Source organism: Portunus trituberculatus, chromosome 12 (genome assembly GCF_017591435.1).
Source record: "Portunus trituberculatus isolate SZX2019 chromosome 12, ASM1759143v1, whole genome shotgun sequence".
In the NCBI taxonomy this organism is placed as follows: domain Eukaryota; kingdom Metazoa; phylum Arthropoda; class Malacostraca; order Decapoda; family Portunidae; genus Portunus; species Portunus trituberculatus.
In genome coordinates this window covers 11,977,305-11,999,536 of record NC_059266.1, presented here as the reverse complement: position 1 = coordinate 11,999,536, position 22,232 = coordinate 11,977,305, and the positions used below count along the sequence as shown (strand labels likewise).

The 22,232-nt window shown below is 35.3% G+C and overlaps 1 protein-coding gene across 1 annotated transcript in view; it reads right to left on the bottom strand.

Annotated features, from left to right (window-relative positions):
* Positions 1-3,216: 3,216 nt before the first annotated feature.
* LOC123502855 (organic cation transporter protein-like) overlaps positions 3,217-22,232 on the bottom strand; it is a 34,707-nt gene continuing 15,691 nt past the window's right edge. Inside the window, exons 5-13 of the mRNA XM_045252128.1 lie at positions 22,153-22,232; positions 20,037-20,191; positions 18,246-18,414; positions 17,235-17,370; positions 14,747-14,907; positions 7,622-7,782; positions 7,338-7,402; positions 7,014-7,133; positions 3,217-3,933 (exon numbers count right to left, since the gene is read on the bottom strand). The exon at positions 22,153-22,232 is cut by the window's right edge and continues 24 nt beyond it. Of these exons, the coding sequence (XP_045108063.1) occupies positions 3,754-3,933; positions 7,014-7,133; positions 7,338-7,402; positions 7,622-7,782; positions 14,747-14,907; positions 17,235-17,370; positions 18,246-18,414; positions 20,037-20,191; positions 22,153-22,232 (1,227 nt within the window). The 3' untranslated portion in view covers positions 3,217-3,753. The remainder of the gene's footprint in view (positions 3,934-7,013; positions 7,134-7,337; positions 7,403-7,621; positions 7,783-14,746; positions 14,908-17,234; positions 17,371-18,245; positions 18,415-20,036; positions 20,192-22,152) is intronic.

Genomic DNA, 22,232 nt, shown 5'->3' with positions numbered 1-22,232 from the left:
CCACACCCACCACAGATGAGGAAACGAAACAACAACTGTTGTGTCAGCAAGCAATTTTCATTAACTTCAACCTAGCAACCTTAAGTGACCTAACTATTCTAAACTAACAATGTCACTAAGATACATTGACCTGAAGAATAATTTCCAATGACCTAACTTATCCTAAACTAACAATGTCACTTAAGATACACTGATTTGAAGAATAATTTCCAGTGTTGATATTTAAGTATGGAATGTGTGTCTAGGGATAGAAAAATTTGCAATGATAAGGTGTAACAATCTGTAATGGCACTTGTAATGTGCACTTGTAAAACTGGCATTTCTTGCACAACCCTATTTAAGGTACTTAAGTAAAAGAGATATTTAGGCAAGCACAATAAGCAGCAGTGTTAATTAATAAACTAATCATTATTTTTCCCCATTTTTGGATAGGAAAGCCTACAGTGCTATACTTTATGAAAGCTAGTAGTGAAGCATTGAATATTAGTGGCCACTTTAATAATGGATCTATTTGATGTAGGAGACAGTCCATCTCCCAAGCTCCTTGATGACATAAACAAGAATTTGAGTGAATAAATCATTCCATACACATATGGATCATCTTGGTTTTGAAAAGTATTAACCATTCCACCCTTGTATATCTATATCCTCCCACATCCTAGGTGACATTAAGAGAACACACCCTTTTTTTCCACTCCTTTGCTTTTATCATTTGCCACACACTACCCCACTTCTTTCATACCTCACATTCACTCTCCCTTAAACACTCAGTAATGCCCACCTGCCTTCCTTTATAAACACCCTGCTTAGGTTTGGAGAAACACAGGCAACAAACTATCCATTTATTGTATTTAATGCTTCCAGGTGTAAAAGACAACTTCTGCCAGCTTACACATAACTAACTTTAACCCTAAACTAACAGAGTATAACTTCCAGTAACTTAACCTAATCAAATTGATGGGTCTCATTGATTTGAAGAATTTCTATGTTGATATTCAATTATGGAAGGTGTGTATATGGTTGAAATGGCAGCTCACAAGAAATGCATCCAGACATGAATGTGTCGTAATGACAAGTGCACTCAGTACCTGTCTGCAACACAATAACAGTACATTACTCGACTGCTGAAAATATCAATAAGAGCATACAAAATATCTTTAAAACTGAAGTGTAAGGCCATTAACTATCTGTCTATGTATAGACAAAGCCAACACCCTCCTCCAGGAGAAAGACAGCAAAAATGAGGCAATCACACACACACCATATACACTTACACTGTGTATGAGGAGTATGGAAGAGGAAGATACTTCCTCCTTGAGAGGATTGTTTACCTCTTATATAGATAGTGAGATGGATCTGCAATAAATATGCTTGTGATGGTTTAACTAACATTTGTTGTCATTGTTCATAACAGTACAGATGGAAATGCTACCGCAGCACTTCCAACGCCTAACACAGCTGAACCTCCTGCTGGTGCCGAGACATCCACCGTCTTGGTGGATAATGCAGCAACGGGTTGTAGAGGTTGAGCACCATCTGAAATAAAGAAAGATAAGTAAATATATATATATATATATATATATATATATATATATATATATATATATATATATATATATATATATATATATATATATATATATATATATATATATATATATATATATATACATTTTGTAATGAAACTACTTTTGGGGGAGGAAGATCTTTTTTCTATTTTCTTAATCACCCCAAACATGTAAAACATTGATTTGCAATGAAAATGGTTACTAGATTCATTCAAAGCACATCAAAATTATCAAAATAAAAATTCTCACACATGACAATAACAAAAAATAAATAAATAAACCAAACTTGGCTATACCTAACTTAGCTAAACCTAACCTAACCCATCTTAACAAATTGACAGGAAATTAACTAAACCTTACCTAGCATTGATGACAAGTTTGGTAAGAAAATAAATTAAACCTAATGTAACCAAACTAAGCATAACTTAATCTACCTTAACAATGAACTATATCTAATCAAACCAACAGTATACTTCCCTAATCTTAACTAACTTAACTAAACCTAACCTGATTTACCTTAATGATAAATTTGGTAAAACTAATATCTTAGGAGTTAACAATTTCCAGTCGTAAAGATATGTACCACTGTATTATAATGTGAGCAAGTAGTTTGCTGAGAACTTTTTCTTTATGCCATGAGATGTAATAGCATCCTAATCTAACCCACTAAACTCACTGAGATAGTATATGTGCAATATGGAATGAAACGAACTGTCTAATATGAAAAATATTAATGTTGCAAAACTTACCTATTGTAGTTGGAGTGTGGGCTAGGCAGAGGTCGAAGATATAGTGTCAGAAGCCACTTTTTACTGGGTAACCACTGTCCCCCTCAAGGCGGCATCCAGCTGTCACCGTCTCCCTCTCACACACCTGCTAGAGTTCACTTTCCTAAGAATCCTTGCATGTCAGCCCCATATATCTTGGCTGCACGCTCTAACTGATACCTCTTATCAGTTCTGAGTCACTTAGTTCAGCCAACACGTCTCTACGATCACGAAAACTTCTCAGGTGGCGTCGTCGCTGTCCCACTGCCTCCGCCATGTTGACTCTTATGATTCGACATAGCGATGCTATTCTTGCTCCCACCCAAACATAACGGGAACGCGAGTTTATGATGAGCTAACGTGAGACATAAGACTTATGTTTCACGTAAGTCATGGTGTCCGCCATCTTGTGGACTTATGTTTCCCTTATGTCGAATCATAGTTTTATAAATACGGCCCCAGGTTCAAGTATCGGGCGCGGAGAGGCAAATGGGCAAGCCTCTTAATGTGTAGCCCCTGTTCACCTAGCAGTAAGTAGGTACGGGATATAGCTCGAGGGATGTGGCCTCGCTTTTCCGGTGTGTAGAGTGTGTTGTGGTCTCAGCCCTACCCGAAGATCGGTCTACGAGTATGAGCTCTGAGCTCACTCCGTAATGGGGAAGGCTGGCTAGATAACCAGCATACGATCGTGATGAATCACACACACACACACACACACACACACACACACACACACACAGAGGTGAGGTGCTTTCCACTTATAAAAAGATTCGAAGATTACTGTATACACTCAATTATTCAAACATCTTAGGATGAATGAATACATAAATAAATGGAAGTTTCATGGTCTAAAATAATGAACAAAAGAAAAGGAGAAAGGCATCGATTGACGAATTTATTATGCCATCGATACAAGTTTGTCTTACATTTGGCCACTGTTATAATGTATAATAAGATGGTTTCCTGCTGCCAGATCTACGCAAGCTGTTCATTCAGTTATTCAGCTATTCATATACATGGTTATATTGTAGTGAATAGAACTTCTTTCCTATATGCTCATTCATATATAAAAATCTTACTTTATCATATGTTTCTTTGTTTTTCTCGTATTTGTTAAATCAGATAATAGAAGATGGGTGACTTAAGCACATGCATATGATTTAAATTAACCAAGTCATCTGCTTCATACCTACGTCAGGTACGCTTCCTCCACGATGAGCATAACATGATATATATATATATATATATATATATATATATATATATATATATATATATATATATATATATATATATATATCAAAAGATTATAGATATCAACAAAGGGAAAAAAGAGAAAACACAACAAAGGAAATATTCAAAAGTTTAACAGGAGTTTGTGTTGGAAGAGGATGCACAAAAAAGTACATTTGAGAAGATTAGACTTGATTACATGTATTTGCCACACGTGTTTCCTTTTTATTCATCAGGTCTTTCAAATCTTGCAGGGTGTCAGGCAATGTGACGTTGTTAGTCTCTGGCATAAAGAACATTAGGACAGCAATGCTGGTTCCTGAAATCACCATAACCATTGCTGGTCCCCACCACAACGCCTGTACCTGTGTAATGAGGGCGTGAGATAAAGAAAATATATAATAGTAACATTGATAATAGTGACAGTAATAAAAGTAATTGATTAATTTGAAAATAAAATTATATATATATATATATATATATATATATATATATATATATATATATATATATATATATATATATATTTGGATTATCCTTATTGTCAACCGTAGGACAATAACTTTACATGTGGGATATTTAACCATAAATCACAGCCTGTAGGGCAGTAGAGAAATTTTTGCAAAATATTAATGATTTTGGGTTAATATAGTATGCGGCCCTATACGATTGTGATTTTTTAATGTGACTCTAGCACTGAAAAGTTTGCCCACCCACGGCCTAGTAGCTACTTCTTGTTGGTGAGAGGCAACATCTTAAATTATTCTATGGTTATCCTAAAGGAATATTAAAACTTATCTTGATCATTGACCAGATCTGGGAACAAATGTCCAAAAGCTCCCAAATTCAGGTCATCTAGAATTAATTGCTTGCACCCTTATTCGTTGCCGACGCCTACGCCTACGCTTCCTCAGCCACTGTAACTGCAAAAGCTAATATGTTCATACTTCCCGAAGGCTGCCTTGGTACTGGACCATCTGAATGATGTGAATCAGCCAGTTGGAACTATGCAGATTCAAAATGACTCGATTCAAGTGATTCTTCATGAAATGAATCAATTCGATTTGCTTGGTGTAGAGAGAGAGAGAGAGAGAGAGAGAGAGAGAGAGAGAGAGAGAGAGAGAGAGAGAGAGAAACAAACCGAGTGATACTGGGATGTCATGGATGTGGTTCATCCTATCACGGCTTCAAGACAGGCAAACCACGGAAGTTACTTTGCCGGGCTATAGGTAAAATGTGCAACAAGTGCCAAAATCAAATCATTTTGCGTCCGTATGCAATTCACAAAGCGTAACAGGAGGAGCACAAAACTGCGTAATATTATCTCGACAAGATACGAATCAATCGTCTGTGTTCATGCCCATATTCTTCCTAGCAAGCTGTGCCTGATATCTGGATCGGCTACAAGAGACCGGGCGAGCCACAAAGAATTTATCACAGATCATATGTACTCTAGTAGATTCCCAGATGACCCCACATATACTCGTACAACCAGAAATATTCCCAGGTCGGACTGATCTTCAAAGTAGCGGCCTAAAATGTCTTGCTACCGTTCTCAGCTTTTTCTTCATATATATATATATATATATATATATATATATATATATATATATATATATATATATATATATATATATATATATATATATATATATAATCGTCATAGGAAAGTGAAAATGAAGAAGGAAGCTCGACCGCGGACCTCAACTTGCTTTTGACCAGCGAGTGAAGTAACGTCCTGGACCAAAGGAGACCAACGGCTATTCTGGCTCTTGATTGCAAGTTGCATATTGCCCTACTGGAGATTTGGTTTGCGTGGACGGGGCTCTGCTGGAACTGCTATATGCAGGAGCGGCACATGCAAGTTGTAGTCGTCACCGTATACATGCCACTTGGCAGTGTTTTGTGGCCGCTGGCATGGAATGCTTATATTAATGAACTGTGCTTCGTCTCCAGCACCAAGGTATATGCTGATGACATCACTATTTTACTAGCCTGCAGCTATGCGGTAACATATGGCAAATCAGGTTTGCTGTTGAGAAGAAATGACTGTTTGTGGTATTCAGAAGTATGCTGCTATACAATGCCCAAGGACACTCCTCGTTAATATACTCTTGTCTTGCTCGAACCTTTGCATCTTGCATTGCCTGACAAGATCTAGCAGAGCCAGTAGGGCAGTGTTTCCTAACCTGCGAAATCCATCCAGGTGGTACAAGACGACTTTTTGAATCATATAGATGAATTCATTTCTCAAAAAAAAAAAAAAAAAATAAGTATATTGCCTTACACTGGATAATCTGGCATTGGTCAGTTGGTGGAGAAGAAACAGATGCATCCCTTGCATTAAACTGAATTATGTTCCTCTTTGTTAGTTCATTTGTGTATTTTACTTATGAATAAATTGATATTTGCTGGAATTTAGTCTTTCTGTAACCAGATGGTACGCGGTGACTGCACGGGACACTCAAGTGGTACATACTCCCTCAGGAAAAGGTTAGGAACCACTGCTGCAAAAAAACATGTGGTATAGCATGCCGGACTAACGCACCACGTGGACAGTCTGCAACACTGGTGAGGCAGGAATGACTCTCCCTTACAAGGTGACACTGTAAGGAATTTCTCACCTGTAGCCAGTCCGGCAGCTGCTTTCCCAGGTACACGTGAACATTATGGCAATACACGTATCATCACCAAATACAGTTCACACAAACGTACGTGAAATGAGAAACAGTTGATTTCTGACCTCAAATATATGACTGAACGACCTCAGCGTTGCCGTATGTGAGACTCAAACATTCAGTGTTGGTGCATGTTTGGTTCTGAGGGATGCATGACAGAGACTCAAGTGCCGGAGAATTGACTAGATAATGTATATATCAAGGTTAGGTTTTAAGTTACGTGGTATCAACATTACCTACTTTAACTTATATTCTTCTCTTCTTTATGAATAGTTGTGTATCTCTGAGTGTATTTATTTATAAAATGTGGGAGAGAAAAAGATATAGAGATATTTCAGTGAGCCAGAGTTCAGTGGTTTGATAATACATTAAGATAAGGAAAAAAATCTGGATGTTGCTTTTGTTGTTATTTTGGTTGTTGTTGTTGTTGTTGTTGTTGTTGTTGTTGTTTTTATTGTTGTTGTTGTTGGTGGTGGTGGTGGTTGTGGTTGTGGTGGTGAGAAAACAAACAAACAAACACACACACACACACACACACACACACACACACACACACACACACACACACACTGTCCTCAAAGAAAAAATCACGTCAAGTGAAAACGACACATTTCATTGTGGTCACTAATCACTGAAACTTTGTTACGTATAGTCGAAAAAAATTTCATTACAATTTAAGAAAACATTTGTAGAAATAATAACCAAGTCTATTTCAAAGATAAAACTAAGAATCATTAGTACAGATAACCAAAAAAACTGTTCCTTACTAGGGGATCGATCACCAAGGGCGCCAGCGTGGAGCCGAAAGTCCCCACGCTGCATGCAAAGCCGATTCCTCGTGAGCGTATCATCGTTGGAAAGATTTCACTGACATAAAGATACAAGACCTATGGAGAGAATACCCATTTGGTGATTGAAAGATATATGATTGGACACAACACAACTTCGTTACATGATAACATCAAGTCAAGTATAATACCTCCTTCATAACAGTCAATATGCTTGTGATAGAAGTATGTTATATTTGGATGTACTATTATGCATTGTGTTCATAACAATAAGTATCACTCACACAACGGTTGGTAATTTACCTGGTAAGCAGCGGTGATAACAAACACTGCACTCATCGCCACGAGCCATTGCAACCACACTTGATCTGCATAACATGTGTAGGAGAGACAAAATTTAGATACTGAAAGTGAGATGACTGTGACGAACATCTGATATAACTCACTTCTATTGTATATGGTTTGACTGCAGAAAAAAAAAAAAAATCATGCATCTTACATTATATATATTGAAGTCAAACTCTCTCTCTCTCTCTCTCTCTCTCTCTCTCTCTCTCTCTCTCTCTCTCTTTCTGATAATTATCCACCTTCAGGTAAAAACAGGTTAGCCAAAAGCAGGAGGCAGCATATGAAAGGTCCACCACCCAACACCAGCCGGCGTCCTATCCTCTGCGTCACGGGCATCACGAGAAACAACGCCACTGCTTCCATAACGCCTACCAGGCCAACGTACAACTCAGCCCTGGCACTGGATATGATAAAAGGTAATGTCATGATAAACATATACAGCACTCTCGCGAGTTTCGCCCTTACTTTGTTGCAAAGTTATAGCGTGAAACTCGGGGTATTGAATGCTCAGTAATGCTCATTTGCTCTGGCCCGTTAAGAAGCTGACTTTTTCTTATTGTGCTCCCATATTTAAAAAAAAGAAATGCATGGTTTGAAATTGATGGTTCTGTTGCAATTTCAGTAAAGAATGCTCATTTAAAAACTAACAAATAAAAAGAAAACACTATTGAAGAGACAAAAATTAATTATAAGAATATTAATATTTCATGCAGAGCTTCACACATTCGTACAGTGTTCAGTGGCATTGCTAACTGAAATACATGGAAACATACAATGACAGGTAGATCTTACCGTGAAAGAAAACAATGTCCAACAAAACATCATGTAATGTGGCCTTATAAACAAAGATTCATAGCCTTCGCCTAAGACTTGCGCATTTTTGCTTTCGGTGATTTTAATATTGATTACTGAAACAACATAATGCTCCAGTCTTTGAGTTTATAAATAAATGTATTTTTACTCTTCCTTCCCTTTAACTACTAAACCAACTAAAATATCTGACATCTTTGCAACACTAACTGACCATATTTGGGCCTCTAACTCAGACGATAATAATAATTACATCTATATGAAAAGCTTTTCGTCTCATCAACTCCCTTCTGCTGACTAACTGTCTTCAGCCTCTTTCTCAACTGCATTACTGATCTTGCTAACTGCATGCCTTTCCTCCTCCTGCGACCTCACTGGACAAAGCTTTCTTCTTCCTCTCATCCCTATTATGTCTAACTCCTAACGCAAGAATTAACCAGTACTCTTAATCATTCATACCTTTCATTGGTAAACTCTGGAACTCCCTGCCTGCTATTGTATTTCCATCTTCCTGCCAAGTGACTTCTTTTAAGAGTGAGGTTACAAGACATTTGTCCCTATATTTTTGGCAAATTCCTTTAAGAATGATCAGAGTCCATATGTCACACCAGTCTAAGACTCAGCATAAAGGAGAGAAACAGACCAGAAAGACTGGCACGAAAGTGACCTTTAACCTATGGAATAATGTAAAGACAATATAGGAATAAATTAACGTCATTATCACGAGCTGCTAAGGCTAAATTTCACAAAGATCATTTAAAACTTATTCAGGGTAATACGAAAGCTCACTGGAAATCCATAAACTCAGTTCTGGTTGAGATTCTCATACAACAAACCAAAATATTGAATTGAAACCTTATTGCTCTAACACTGCAAATGAATTTAATAACCATTTCTTAAGCACCAATAACACTCGCGAAGACACACCTGACAGAGACTACCTTCATTACTTAAAAAATCCTCTCTTACTTTCAATAAATTTACGTCCCACAGACAACCTCCGCTCTCTTACCACAAACAATCCTGACTATGATGACATACCATCAACAAAACTGTGTCAAACATCCACTGTGATAACCACACCTCAAACTCATACTATAAATCTTACTTGAAAACTGGTACTTTCCCAAACAACCTAAAAACTGCTAGAGTAATCTCAATTCATAAGACAGGAAGCAAAAACGACATTAATAATTACCGACCCTTATATTTACTTTCTTCATTCAGCAAAATATTCGAGAAAGTTATATCCACTCAACTGAAGAATTATTTAAAGAAAATAACATATTGCCTGAATGCCAACATGGTTTTCGTGCCAGTCGTTCTACAGACTCTGCAATAGCACAATTTACCCACAATACATATAAGTACCTAGAGGGCAAATTCTTCCAGTAAGTGTGTTTAGAGATCTGTTTAAGGCATTCGACACATTGAAGCATCGCATATTACCTGATAGATTAGATTGTATAACATTATCTACAATTTGTAATGAATTTGTAATACCAGTTTGGCAATAAACCTTACTTGCTTGCTTTCTTGATTGCTTATTTAAGAATTCTGCTTATGTTCCCTCTGTTATAAACATCTGGTCCGCTCTTAACCTAGGTCTCTCTAAGGAATGCAAATTTCAGCTTTAATCTCACTTCCCCTGTATCCTTTTAGTCATTCACCTTTGCAATAATTCTAATTAATTAGCATTAAAAAAGAATTCCTATCTGTCTCATTTCTAGCCTATATACATTTTTTTTTTTTTTAGATCAAGAGCGGAGCTAAATATAAGTCATAAATCCTTTTCATATCCTGAACGTAACAGGGCTTCGTTGTTTATTGTGAACCTATAGTGTGAACTTTCTCTACCTACGCTCTACTTTGTATGTGTTAATGTCAAACTACATTTTTCATCTGTCTCTCCATTCGTTCATCTTATGCAAATCTGCCTGCGTGGCAATGGTATCTGAATCTGACTGAATTAATGTACTTATCTACGTGTCGTCCTCAAATTTACTGATATCACTACTAATTTAACAATCAAAACCATTATAACAATAGCCCTAAAACTGATCATTACGGCATCTACTAATTGCCTGACCTCATTAGGAATTAGAGCCATTTATTAAAACTATGGTGCGTATCATCTTGCCCTGAGCTTAATAATATTTTTTCCTCTATCCTGTGAGCCCTAACGTTTGTCAAGAGCTTCTGATGAGGCACCTTTACTTAAAATCTAGGAGAATGTCATAACCATCCTTGTTATCTTCCATATCATAAACTTTACTATAGAAATTACAAAGTTGTAAATTATGACTTTCCCGGTGTAGCCATGTTGAGGGTAATTCATGAAGCTGTGCTTGTCTAAATGCTCCCTAATATTCCTAGCTGTTATTGACTCCATTAATTTACTACAATTTAAGTTAAGATGACAGGTCTATAATTAGATGTTTAAGTCTTATTTAATTTCTTTAAGATGGGTACACCATTCGCTGCCTCCACATTACCAGTATCTCACCCGAGTCTAGTGATATGCAGGTCTATAATTAGACGTTAAAGTTTTATTTCCTTTCTTTAAGATTGGTACAACATTCTCTGCCTCCACATTACCAGTATCTCACCCGAGTCTAGTGATATGCAGAAGACACTAGCTAACGGTTCACTCTTTACATTATTTAAGTACTCTGGAATATATTTCATCTGTGTCTTGTCGTAATCATTCCAATCCTTCCTAAGAATCCTCAAAAGTGAAGGGACTTCTAGCGTTTTGCCTCATCTAGTTAGGCAGACCTCAGGAGGTATTATGCAGACTTCTTGGAATGACTACTGCATCCGTATCAGAGACCCATCTCTGTGTACTGAAGGCATGGCAGAGGTAATAGTGCCTGGCAGGGAGGCGTACACTACTCTTTCTCTCGATCTAAAACCGTTTAACACATATATTTTCTTGCTATACATCATAGAACTTCTTCTCCAACCAGCCAAAAACTGTATCACTAAGAGAAAATGTCAACTTCTTTCGGGATGCAACTCCCTTTGAGACTTCTGGCACCTAGCCAAAAACATTTTCAATAACGTAACTTTATCTTTCCCTCCTTTATTTCATCCTGATGGTACCACTGCCATCTCATCTGTTTCTAAAGCTCAACTCATTGCTCAAACTTTTTTTTTTTTTAATTCCTACCGAGGATGATTCAGAGCTTGCCTTCGCTGACAAAATATTCCGGACGTAATGGGGCTTTCCTTTTGATATAGATTATGAAATTCAGTATTCATGCTTGCATCTTGCTTATTCAGACTTTTCTAACTCTGTCTGTTAACATTAAACTTTCCTTTTTTCTGGAAGATGCCTACATTCAAACTTCCTAATTAGGGCGACCATTTTATTCCCTCAAATTACTGTACTATTTCTTTAATTTCTTTCGCATCTATTTTTTTTTTTCATTTTGAATTTATCTTCAACAAAAAGATTCTTCATCGTTTATCACTTTGCAATCTTTTATCGGATGACAAGTATGGTTTCCGTTAAGACCAGTTTGCTATTCATCTTCTGAAACTCTTACAGGGTCTGGTTCATCCTATTTTGTAAATTTTGACTTGGCTGAATTTTGCTGTTGCCATAGACAAATCAAATCTTTTGATACAAACTACCCTTTTACATATATAAATCTTTTGATACAAACTAATCTTTTACAGCTTCTACCATCAAATTTCCTTTCTGACAGTTCTATTGCTGCTGTGTAGACGGTTAATGTATTTTTTCTAAATCTATTATCAATGATTTTCCTCGGTGTGCTGTCCTGTTACTTACTTTCTTTCTATAATTCATCTATAATCTTCTAAACCAAACTTCTTGTCCTATCCAATCATAAAATCATTCTGCACTTTAATATGTCTTTTATAGATGACCAACTCTTCAGGAATTAGTATCATCCTTCAAAACTTCAATGTTCACACTTTTCCTGTCCTTCACTTGCCAATCTGGTGAACTAGCCTTTAACTTTGCTATCCTCCATGGCCAAGAGCAACTGGTGCAACATCCTATTAGTATTCATGACTGTGTTGGATATACACCCAATATTTTGTTCCGAATCTCTAATCCTTCTGCATATGCTTACACCGTATCTTCTGTTAAGCTCCTCTAATCTTTACCTTTTATTCTCAATTATCTACAAGTCCTCCTCAGGTTCTCCCAAAGCGTAGAAGCCTCTGGCGCTTTGCCTCTGCTATTGGGGGGTACCTAGAGAGGTATTGAACTTATTTTCCTTGGAATGATCACTGCTGCCGTGTCAGAAACACTTCTCTCACTATGTGCTGAGCGCATGACGGAGATGATAGCGCAGGCGTACATTCCTCACTCCTCCTGATCTAAACCTTCCAAAACTTGGTTTAACATAGCTTGTTCTCGTGCTATACATGACTGAGAGATGGTCCACAAAAGACACTTAACCCATTCAGTACTGGAATTTATTTTCATCATGAATTTTTTGGTGTGATTAGAAGATTTTCTTTATGTCAGACGATTTTCTAAATATCAGGAAAGTTCTATGGAGGTCAGCAGATTAATGGCCAGTCTTCACTATTTTCATCCTCACATAAGTTTCTAAAGCTTTATAAAAATCATGAAATAGTAAGCAGAATTAATATAAAAACGGGTCATGGTACTGCAGGGGTTTTGCCTTCCATCATGTGAATCACACGCGCTTTTTATTTCTGCCCGGAACCAAGTCTGTTCTCAAACTTTCCAAAAGAATTCTTCATTAATAGAAAAAGTCAAAATATTTCGAGATACAATTACCCTCATAACTTTTGGTAGCTTGCTGAATATATCACCAATAAAAATTTGTTTCTATCTTTCCCTTCTTTATTCATTCTTAATGACATCATTGCCATCTTAGCTGCTTCTGAAGCTGAATTCATATCATATCTCTTGCCTTTGCTAGAAATTCTATCTGCCATAATTCAGGCCTAGTTTCTTCTCGTCCTCCTCCTCTTCCTCCTTCTCCACCCTACTCCTCCTTTCCCTCATCTTCTTCCTCCACCTCCTCCTCCTCCCTTTAACTATTTCATGCTACCTATCAAATAACTTCAAAATAATGTTTTCATGCCTTCACTGGCTCAAACTCTCGGAGAACTTATAGACCCGATCGGGTCTCTCCCCGGCCTCCAGGCTTGCACCTTGCCTACATAAAATCTTTTAACCTTGTCTACCGACGTCTAATTTTTCCTTCTTGCTGGAAGTTTCCCCACATTCAGCCTGTTTCTAAAACCGGTGACCATTTTGTTTCTTCAAACTACCGTCCTATTATTTTAATCTCCTTATCTATTTTTTTATTCTATACTTATCAGGAAGATTCTTGAATATCTATCACTTCACTGTCTTCTATCTTTCTTCAGGGCCACTCTTCTGGTAATCTTTTGACTTTCGTTACTAAATCTAAACCAAACATCTAGTTCCATCCACTCCTACACTTTTCTACATCATTTAAGAGAGAATCAACCTTCCGAGAAGTAAACATAGCACACAGGGAATGCATGACATCTAATCTCTCTAAAATATTCTGATTGCGACAGAGTAAATTTAGGGTTGCTTAATGTCTCAAAATCTCAATTTCTCCACCTATCAACTCGACACAACCTTCAAAACAACTGTCACCTCTTTATCAATGACACTTACAACTGTACTGAACTGTACTTTTAATCTAAAGGGGAAGCTTTAATTATCTTCTGTAGCCAAAACTGCCTCTATGAATCTAGGCGTTCTAAGTTGTTTCTCTCACTCAATTGCTAAATTTGTACATGGGCTTTATCCGCTCATGTATGGAGCACTCGTCACATGTAGATCGAAGGAGGGGGGTATCCACTCACACTTTTTCTAGATAGCGTAGACTATATGTATATTTTTTTCATCACCGCTTGCATCTTGTTTATTCAAACTTTTCCAACTCTGTTGAAATTAAATTTTCCTTTTTGCTGGAAGATACCTATCTTCAACCACTATCTTCATGCTAACTGCTCTTCTGATCTCCTCCCGCGGCTCACTGCTCAAGGCTTTCATCTTTCTCTCACATCTATTCTGTTCACCTCTTTCATGTGACAGTTCAATCAGTACTCGAAATCATTAATACCTTTCACTACGTATTAAACTCAGGAACTCTCTGCGTTTCTGTATTTTCACCTGAACTCATTTAAGACAGATGTTTAAAGATATTTATTCCATTCTTGTGGCTTATTTCTTTGGGCCCTGCGCATATATATATATATATATATATATATATATATATATATATATATATATATATATATATATATATATATATATATATATATATATATATATATAGATAGATAGATAGATAGATAGATAGATAGATAGATAGATAGATAGATAGATATAGATATAGATATAGATATACATATCATAAAAAGGGACGTTTATGAAGAAAAAATGTTCTGTAAAGCTTTTGAAACAGAGCAGAAAACTTGATCATTGATAAAGGTTATCATCTTGGATCTAATATTTACTTTCCTTTGTCAAACATTACGAACACTTTCATATTACTCACCTGCTAAAGTAATTGGAATTCAGAATGACGCAAAAATACATCAAAGCCATTAAAAACCACAACAGGGAAATCCTTGTCACCACCGCTATGGCGATAGGATACTGGAGGATCTTTTGCTTGCTGCTGGCTGCTGATTTGTCTTCCTTCTCATGATCCATAATCTACAAATTGCAACAAAACAAATTGTTGTTACTTTGTATGTTATTCTTTGTTAACAAATGTAAAAATATTGATATTGTTGTTGTTATCAGTAATACCCATAGTCTAATAATTAGAACAAAAAACAGTGATAGTAATATTGAAATAATAATAATAATAATAATAATAATAATAATAATAATAATAATAATAATAATGATAATAATAATAATAATAATAACAATAATAACAATAATAAAGACAATAATAATGACAGCAAAAATAATGACAAAAATATTACTATTATTATCATTATTATTATTATAATTATTATTATTATTATTGTCATTGTTACTTTTATTATTATTATCATTTAAAAAATTTTGGAGGAGGGAGGTGGAAGGAAACAGGTATAAGTTTGGCGTATTTCCCTATTGGTATCGCCCTGCGGCTTCTGCAGGGGAAATAAAAGAAGGGTTGGCGAAACTTGCCAGGAAATAAACAACTCCGTAAACCATTATTGTTATTATTATTATTATTATTATTGTTAGTATGGCACTGTGGCTTCACCATCGCAGCATATTATTATTACTGGTATCAATAATAATGATAATAATAATAATAATAATAATAATAATAATAATAATAATAATAATAATAATAATAATAATAATAATAATAATTATACCAGTAATAATAATATGCTGCGATGGTGAAGCCACAGTGCCATACTAACAATAATAATAATAATAATAACAATAATGGTTTACGGAGTTGTTTATTTCCTGGCCAGTTTCGCCAACCCTTCTTTTATTTCCCCTGCAGAAGCCGCAGGGCGATACCAATAGGGAAATACGCCAAACTTATACCTGTTTCCTTCCACCTCCCTCCTCCAAAATTTTTGAATGATAATAATAATAAAAGTAACAATGATAATAATGATAATAATAATAATAATAATAATAATAATAATAATAATAATAATAATAATATTATTATTATTATTATTATTATTATTATTATTATTATTATTATTATTATTATTATCATTATTGTTAATATTGCACCGTGGCGTCATCACCACAACCCTGTATTCTGCCACCACTGCCACTGTTCACCTCACTTCATCGCGGTCCCACCTTCACTTTAAACCCACTTCCGCATCTGTGGAATATACTCAACGAACTCAAGGGTGCGTCCCAACACGCGCTCTGAAAGCTTCCAAAAGATTACGGAACGCTTCAGAGTGCACTATAGCGGGGCAGCTGTGACGTCAATCACGGTTTACTCAATCGGGAGAAGTGGTATGCGTATTTTCCGCAGAGGGGATATTAATATTGATAAACAAACCTTTCGCTTTTTCTTAAGAATACAGTAATCAAATGTCTATGTGCTTCATTATGCGTCCTTTGTTTAGGATGTATTTACATATTTAATTCTTGTGTGTGCAAATCAGAGCAATACTGATGAAAATTATGAAAAAAAGGCATTTGTGATTATTTGTCGACGGTTTTCAATTTTCGCCATAAGAATAATGGTTTTAAGTTCCTGATTTCAACGTTTGCTGATCCCAATGTCGACCTATTTAAGGCAAGTTTAGAAACAGTACTGTATTTCTGCTACTGTTGCTGTTGATGATGATGCTGCTGATGATGATGACGATAATGGTAATGATGATGACAATAGCACTTATGACGATGATGACATTTGATGAATGACTGTTGACTGTTTAGCTTAGGTTTATGTTTATAAATGCATAGATGTTCGGCAGTTCTCAACTCGGATGATGTCTTGGCTTTATACAACATTTTGAAGTCCTGTTCTCTAAAAACATGATGTGTGTGTGTGTGTGTGTGTGTGTGTGTATGCACGTGTGTATGTGTGTGTGTGTGTGTGTAATTCACTGTTTGATCTGCTGCAGTCTCTGACGAGACTGCCAGACGTTACCCTACGGAACGAGCTCAGAGCTCATTGTTTCCGATCTTCGGATAGGCCTGAGACCAGGCACACACCACACACCGGGACAACAAGGTCACAACTCCTCGATTTACATCCCGTACCTACTCACTGCTAGGTGAACAGGGGTTACACGTGAAAGGAGACACACCCAAATATCTCCACCCGGCCGGGGAATCGAACCCCGGTCATCTGGCTTGTGAAACCAGCGCTCTAACCATTGAGCTACCGGGCGTGTCCACTGAGCTACCGGGCGTGTGTGTGTGTGTGTGTTTTGTTTGTTATCAATATTACACAATAATTTGCTGTATACATGTTAAATCGAAATTTCTTATGATAGTGACTTTATTGTCAAAAACAGGTGTGCACAACAACTATTATGCCGGTACTCTACCTTTAGTTTATCTAGACTCGCAATCAGATGCGGAGGAAGGACCACCTTGTTCTCATAAGCCGCTCTCATTAACTGTTCTGCAGCTTTGGACCCTTTACCGTTCTGTGCCAGCCAGCGTGGTGATTCTTCCACTATGCTGCCAAACCAAATGGAGAATTAGGGTGAGTAGGATGCATTAATTAACAAATTTAGTTTTTAAGCATTAACCCGTTCAGTACCATGACAAGTCTTGATATTTATTCAGGTTACTATGAGTCGATTTTAAACAGCTTCAGAATCTCATGTGGGATTAAAATAGTGAAGATTCTGGAACATTAACCTTTTGACTTCCATAGAACCAAACTAGTGTAAATAAAATCGTCTAATCTTACTCAAAAGTCGTGGTAAAAATACGTCCCAGTACTGAAGGGGTTAATGGTATTTCATAAAACAATGTCAGCATGTCCTTTCAACTCATTTTTTCGTCTCTTATCAATCTCCCATATCAGATGCTAGAGATGAAGAGCCGATACATTTATTTACTTGACATAATCATACGACAATAATCTCTTCTTCTTCAAAAAAAAACTCAACCATTCATTTCATTTTCTTTGCATGGAACAAACTTGAGTACTTGTTTATTTACAATCACAACTGAAACACAATCTCCGTCAAATTAGCTTTAGTGCCGTCTATTCCATAAGACTGAATTAGTTAGCATGTTTTACATTATTTAATTCTTATTAATTTATCTATTTATTAATATACTATTATAATTTGTTTTCATTGGTTGATTGATTGATTGAAATTTTTCATTATTATTACTATCATTATTATTACTAACATTATTATTTATCTATTTATTCATTTATTTCACTTTTTTTTCTTCCATTACATAATGAAAAAGCATTTTGAGATTAATGGTTTATAAATACTTGATATAAAACTTGTTATACGAAATTCTATAAAATCTTACGAAGTGCAAGTGAAGTAAGACAACTTAGGATGATGTAGTGGTGATTGATGACTTACAAAGAGAGTGGTAACATAAGGTAGGTAGCCAGACCGCTAGTGAGGAAGACAAAACGCCACTCCCTCAGGAAGTATCCGGCCGCTGACAACCCCACAACCATCAGAGAGTACGGGATCCCCATGAATATTCCGACGATAGTTCGATTTCGTACGGGGATACTCTCCATGACTGGTCAGTACAAAAAAACACATCAGTAAATGAGCAATTAAAAAATAAAATGCAAAGTTGATGTATAGATTAATTGATTTTTAAAAGCATTCTAAAAACATTATTAAGTTTGCTCTGCTACGATCTAAAAGATACGTCATAAATCAGGCATTCTATGGCTTTCTTGCATGAGCTGTTTATTTTCTTAAACGTTTGACGCCTGTGAAATAACAAGGAAAAGTGCATGATGGTATCATCAAGGTAAAAATTAATATGACACGGTGTCAGGTTTAAAAAAAAATTTTTTTTATACCATGTTTAGAAGATCATTGATGAATAATAGAAAAAAATGGGTAATAGGACACAACCCTGAGAAGCACCACTGTCAATAGACTATATATATATATATATATATATATATATATATATATATATATATATATATATATATATATATATATATATATATATATATATATATATATATATATATATATATATATATATATATATATATATATATATATATATATATATATATATATATATATATATATATATATATATATATATATATATATATATATATATATATATATATATATATATATATATATATATATATATATATATATATATATATATATATATATATATATATATATATATATATATATATATATATATATATATATATATATATATATATATATATATATATATATATATATATATATATATATATATATATATATATATATATATATATATATATATATATATATATATATATATATATATATATATATATATATATATATATATATATATATATATATATATATATATATATATATATATATATATATATATATATATATATATATATATATATATATATATATATATATATATATATATATATATATATATATATATATATATATATATATATATATATATATATATATATATATATATATATATATATATATATATATATATATATATATATATATATATATATATATATATATATATATATATATATATATATTTTTTTTTTTTTTTTTTTTTTTTAAGTACCATAAGAGCTACGTTAAAAATTCTTAAAGTTTCTCCAATCTAATGTCTTTTTCATTTTTTGTTCTTAGTAAAATCTATTGAGAATTCATCAATCACATCTGACAACACTGCCCAGTTCCCAGCTAGATTCCATCGGAGAATGGGCATTTGCTATGTCGGCCAAAGGACGAAATAAAGTAAAATTTTTTGCCTTGAGAGTCGTAAGTCCTCGTTAGTTATACGTAAGGTGTTCTCCAAGGCCAGATGAAAAGTTATGTCCTGGTGCAATGCATACTAGGCTGGGACTTCCTGGCATGAATAAATTTCCGCTAGGTGTTAGTTTGGTGCAGAAAGCCGGGACTGGCGGCCATTTTGTGTGCAAGCTGAGTGGGATTCTGTATTTATCGTGTTTCGTATGCAAATGCTACTGGCTTCCTAGCTTATCTGTACATTGTAGCTGTGTAGTGGCGTGTGCATTCTCCTTGTTTCCAACAAGGCTAGGATGCAAGTCTCATCCCCTGAGAGAGAGAGAGAGAGAGAGAGAGAGAGAGAGAGAGAGAGAGAGAGAGAGATCTCACCAAGACTCATAGCAGAAAGTAAAATGGCCCGGTTGCAGATAGCCAGCAGTATCCGGAGCACTAGCAACACGGGGTACCATGGGATGAATGCGCACACCACATGCAGCGGGATAGCAATCATCGCTGCGGCGCGAGTCGTCATCAGTCTCCCAAAGCTGAGGATGGACAATGATCGTTATTGTCCGTTATGAAAACATTTAGTGAAAATTATAATACATTATCAACGAATATCTTATCTATCTATCTATCTATCTATCTATCTATCTATCTATCTATATATATATATATATATATATATATATATATATATATATATATATATATATATATATATATATATATATATATTTGTGTGTGTGTGTGTGTGTGTGTGTGTGGTATCGTAAATTCCCTCTTGAATGATCACATGTCAGAGAACGATGAAAAGTAGTCAAGGAGTTCCCGAGTTTACCAGAAAATAAGAATGAGGAGGGTACAAGGAAGAAGAAAGCCTTGTGCAAGGTGGCTACGGGAGGAGAGAAGAGTCGAGAACAGTTGGCATAGAAATAGAGGTAAAATGTACAAGAGATGCAGCACTGCAGCGATGAGAAAGAATCTGAGGACAGTCAGTTAATTAAAGGAGAGGATTTAATAGGACAAAAAGCCTTTCATTCCATTATATCTAAAAGTGCGGTAAGGATGGAATCTCTCTATACATGTATGGATGAGGCATCTAAATACAGATGAGAACTGGGATGGGCAAAAGAATGAAAAAAAAGGAAAAGCAGATGAGTGGAGACGATTTAGAACAGCTAACTTAATTAGAAGTTATTTCAGCAAGAGATGTGAAATTTTCAGGTAAGATTATGAATAAAAGACAGGACGAGGATGTTCAGTGTAGATTGTAGAAGAAAGAGACATTTGAGTGCCAGTGAAAGGGATAGTTCCCCTAAACTTAAAGGTTGTGTCTAGTTGAGTGACGTGACAATGAGTTTTAGGGAACATCTGTATATACATGTTTGCTCTGATCCATTCATAAATTTTAAAGTGATCAGTAGATAAGCGTTCTGTAGCTTCCATGCAGATATGTTTACTTCCTTAAGTGTTGGACGTCTATAATAGAAAAAAAAAAGAAAAAACGTAAAAAAATATAAGATGGTATCATCATCTTGAGGAAAAGAAGAAGAATGGTGGTGTTCTATATACTGAATATTATATCTAAGACCAAGAAAAAATAATGAAGGAAAATTAGACATATAGTGGTGTCAAGACACTAAAGGCGATACCAAAAGAAAAGTTTGTCCTGAGGCCATTTGTGGTTTCCTCCCTGGACTTCGACTCCAAGGCTGATGTAGGAGTCGCGATATCGATCTAGAACACTGAGTGAACAGTGTGTGTATGTAATTATGTACATGTAGTGTTGAGTGAAGTGAAGTTTTCTTTAGAAGACAGGCTGTGACTGCCCCTTGTGTAGTGATATGCAAAGGAAAACATTCAATAAAGTCTAAACTGCCTCTAATGATGAGTGCTTCAGAGATCAGTGGAATTACTTAGATCCCGCATAGCACATAAGTATTTTGTGTAAATTTTCAAGCAGTTGGACCATTCTACTCCTTTGTAAGATGATGACTCCTAAGACCCGAAAAAAATCCAAGGTCACTAGAGAAAACTTGGCTATTTTGATGAGTGCTTCCTTCCTTATTCAATCTATAGCCCTTCTAAAAACAAATAAATAATAATAATTATTATAAATGTCAAAAGGTTTTCACTCATCATCTAAAAGAAGAGAAAAGCAGTATCAGCCTCTCATACTCAGAAGATAAATGAGTCTCATAACAACAGTACACACGAAGATCCAACGTCAACAATGCAGTAGTCCTGCTTTTCCCATTAAATAAGACTGATTATTTTCATTACTAGCGTCATTGTATCACTCCTTCCGATGAAGCTGTCTATCCAGATCACTCATTAATAAAGTTCTTGTACATTTACTTTATCATTTCAAAAAGCTCAGAGTTACACAGGTCACAGAAAACATCCTTACCGGACCAATAATTATTGTCTCCTCACTTCATGACTTAACCGTAAGTGCAAACATTTAGCATGAATTTGATAGCACTGAAACTGAACAACTTACTAGTCTCCTAGAGGGGCTGCAACGAATCCGCTGATTATGACTCCAATCGTGGCCATCATATGAAAAAGTGGGCGTAGTGT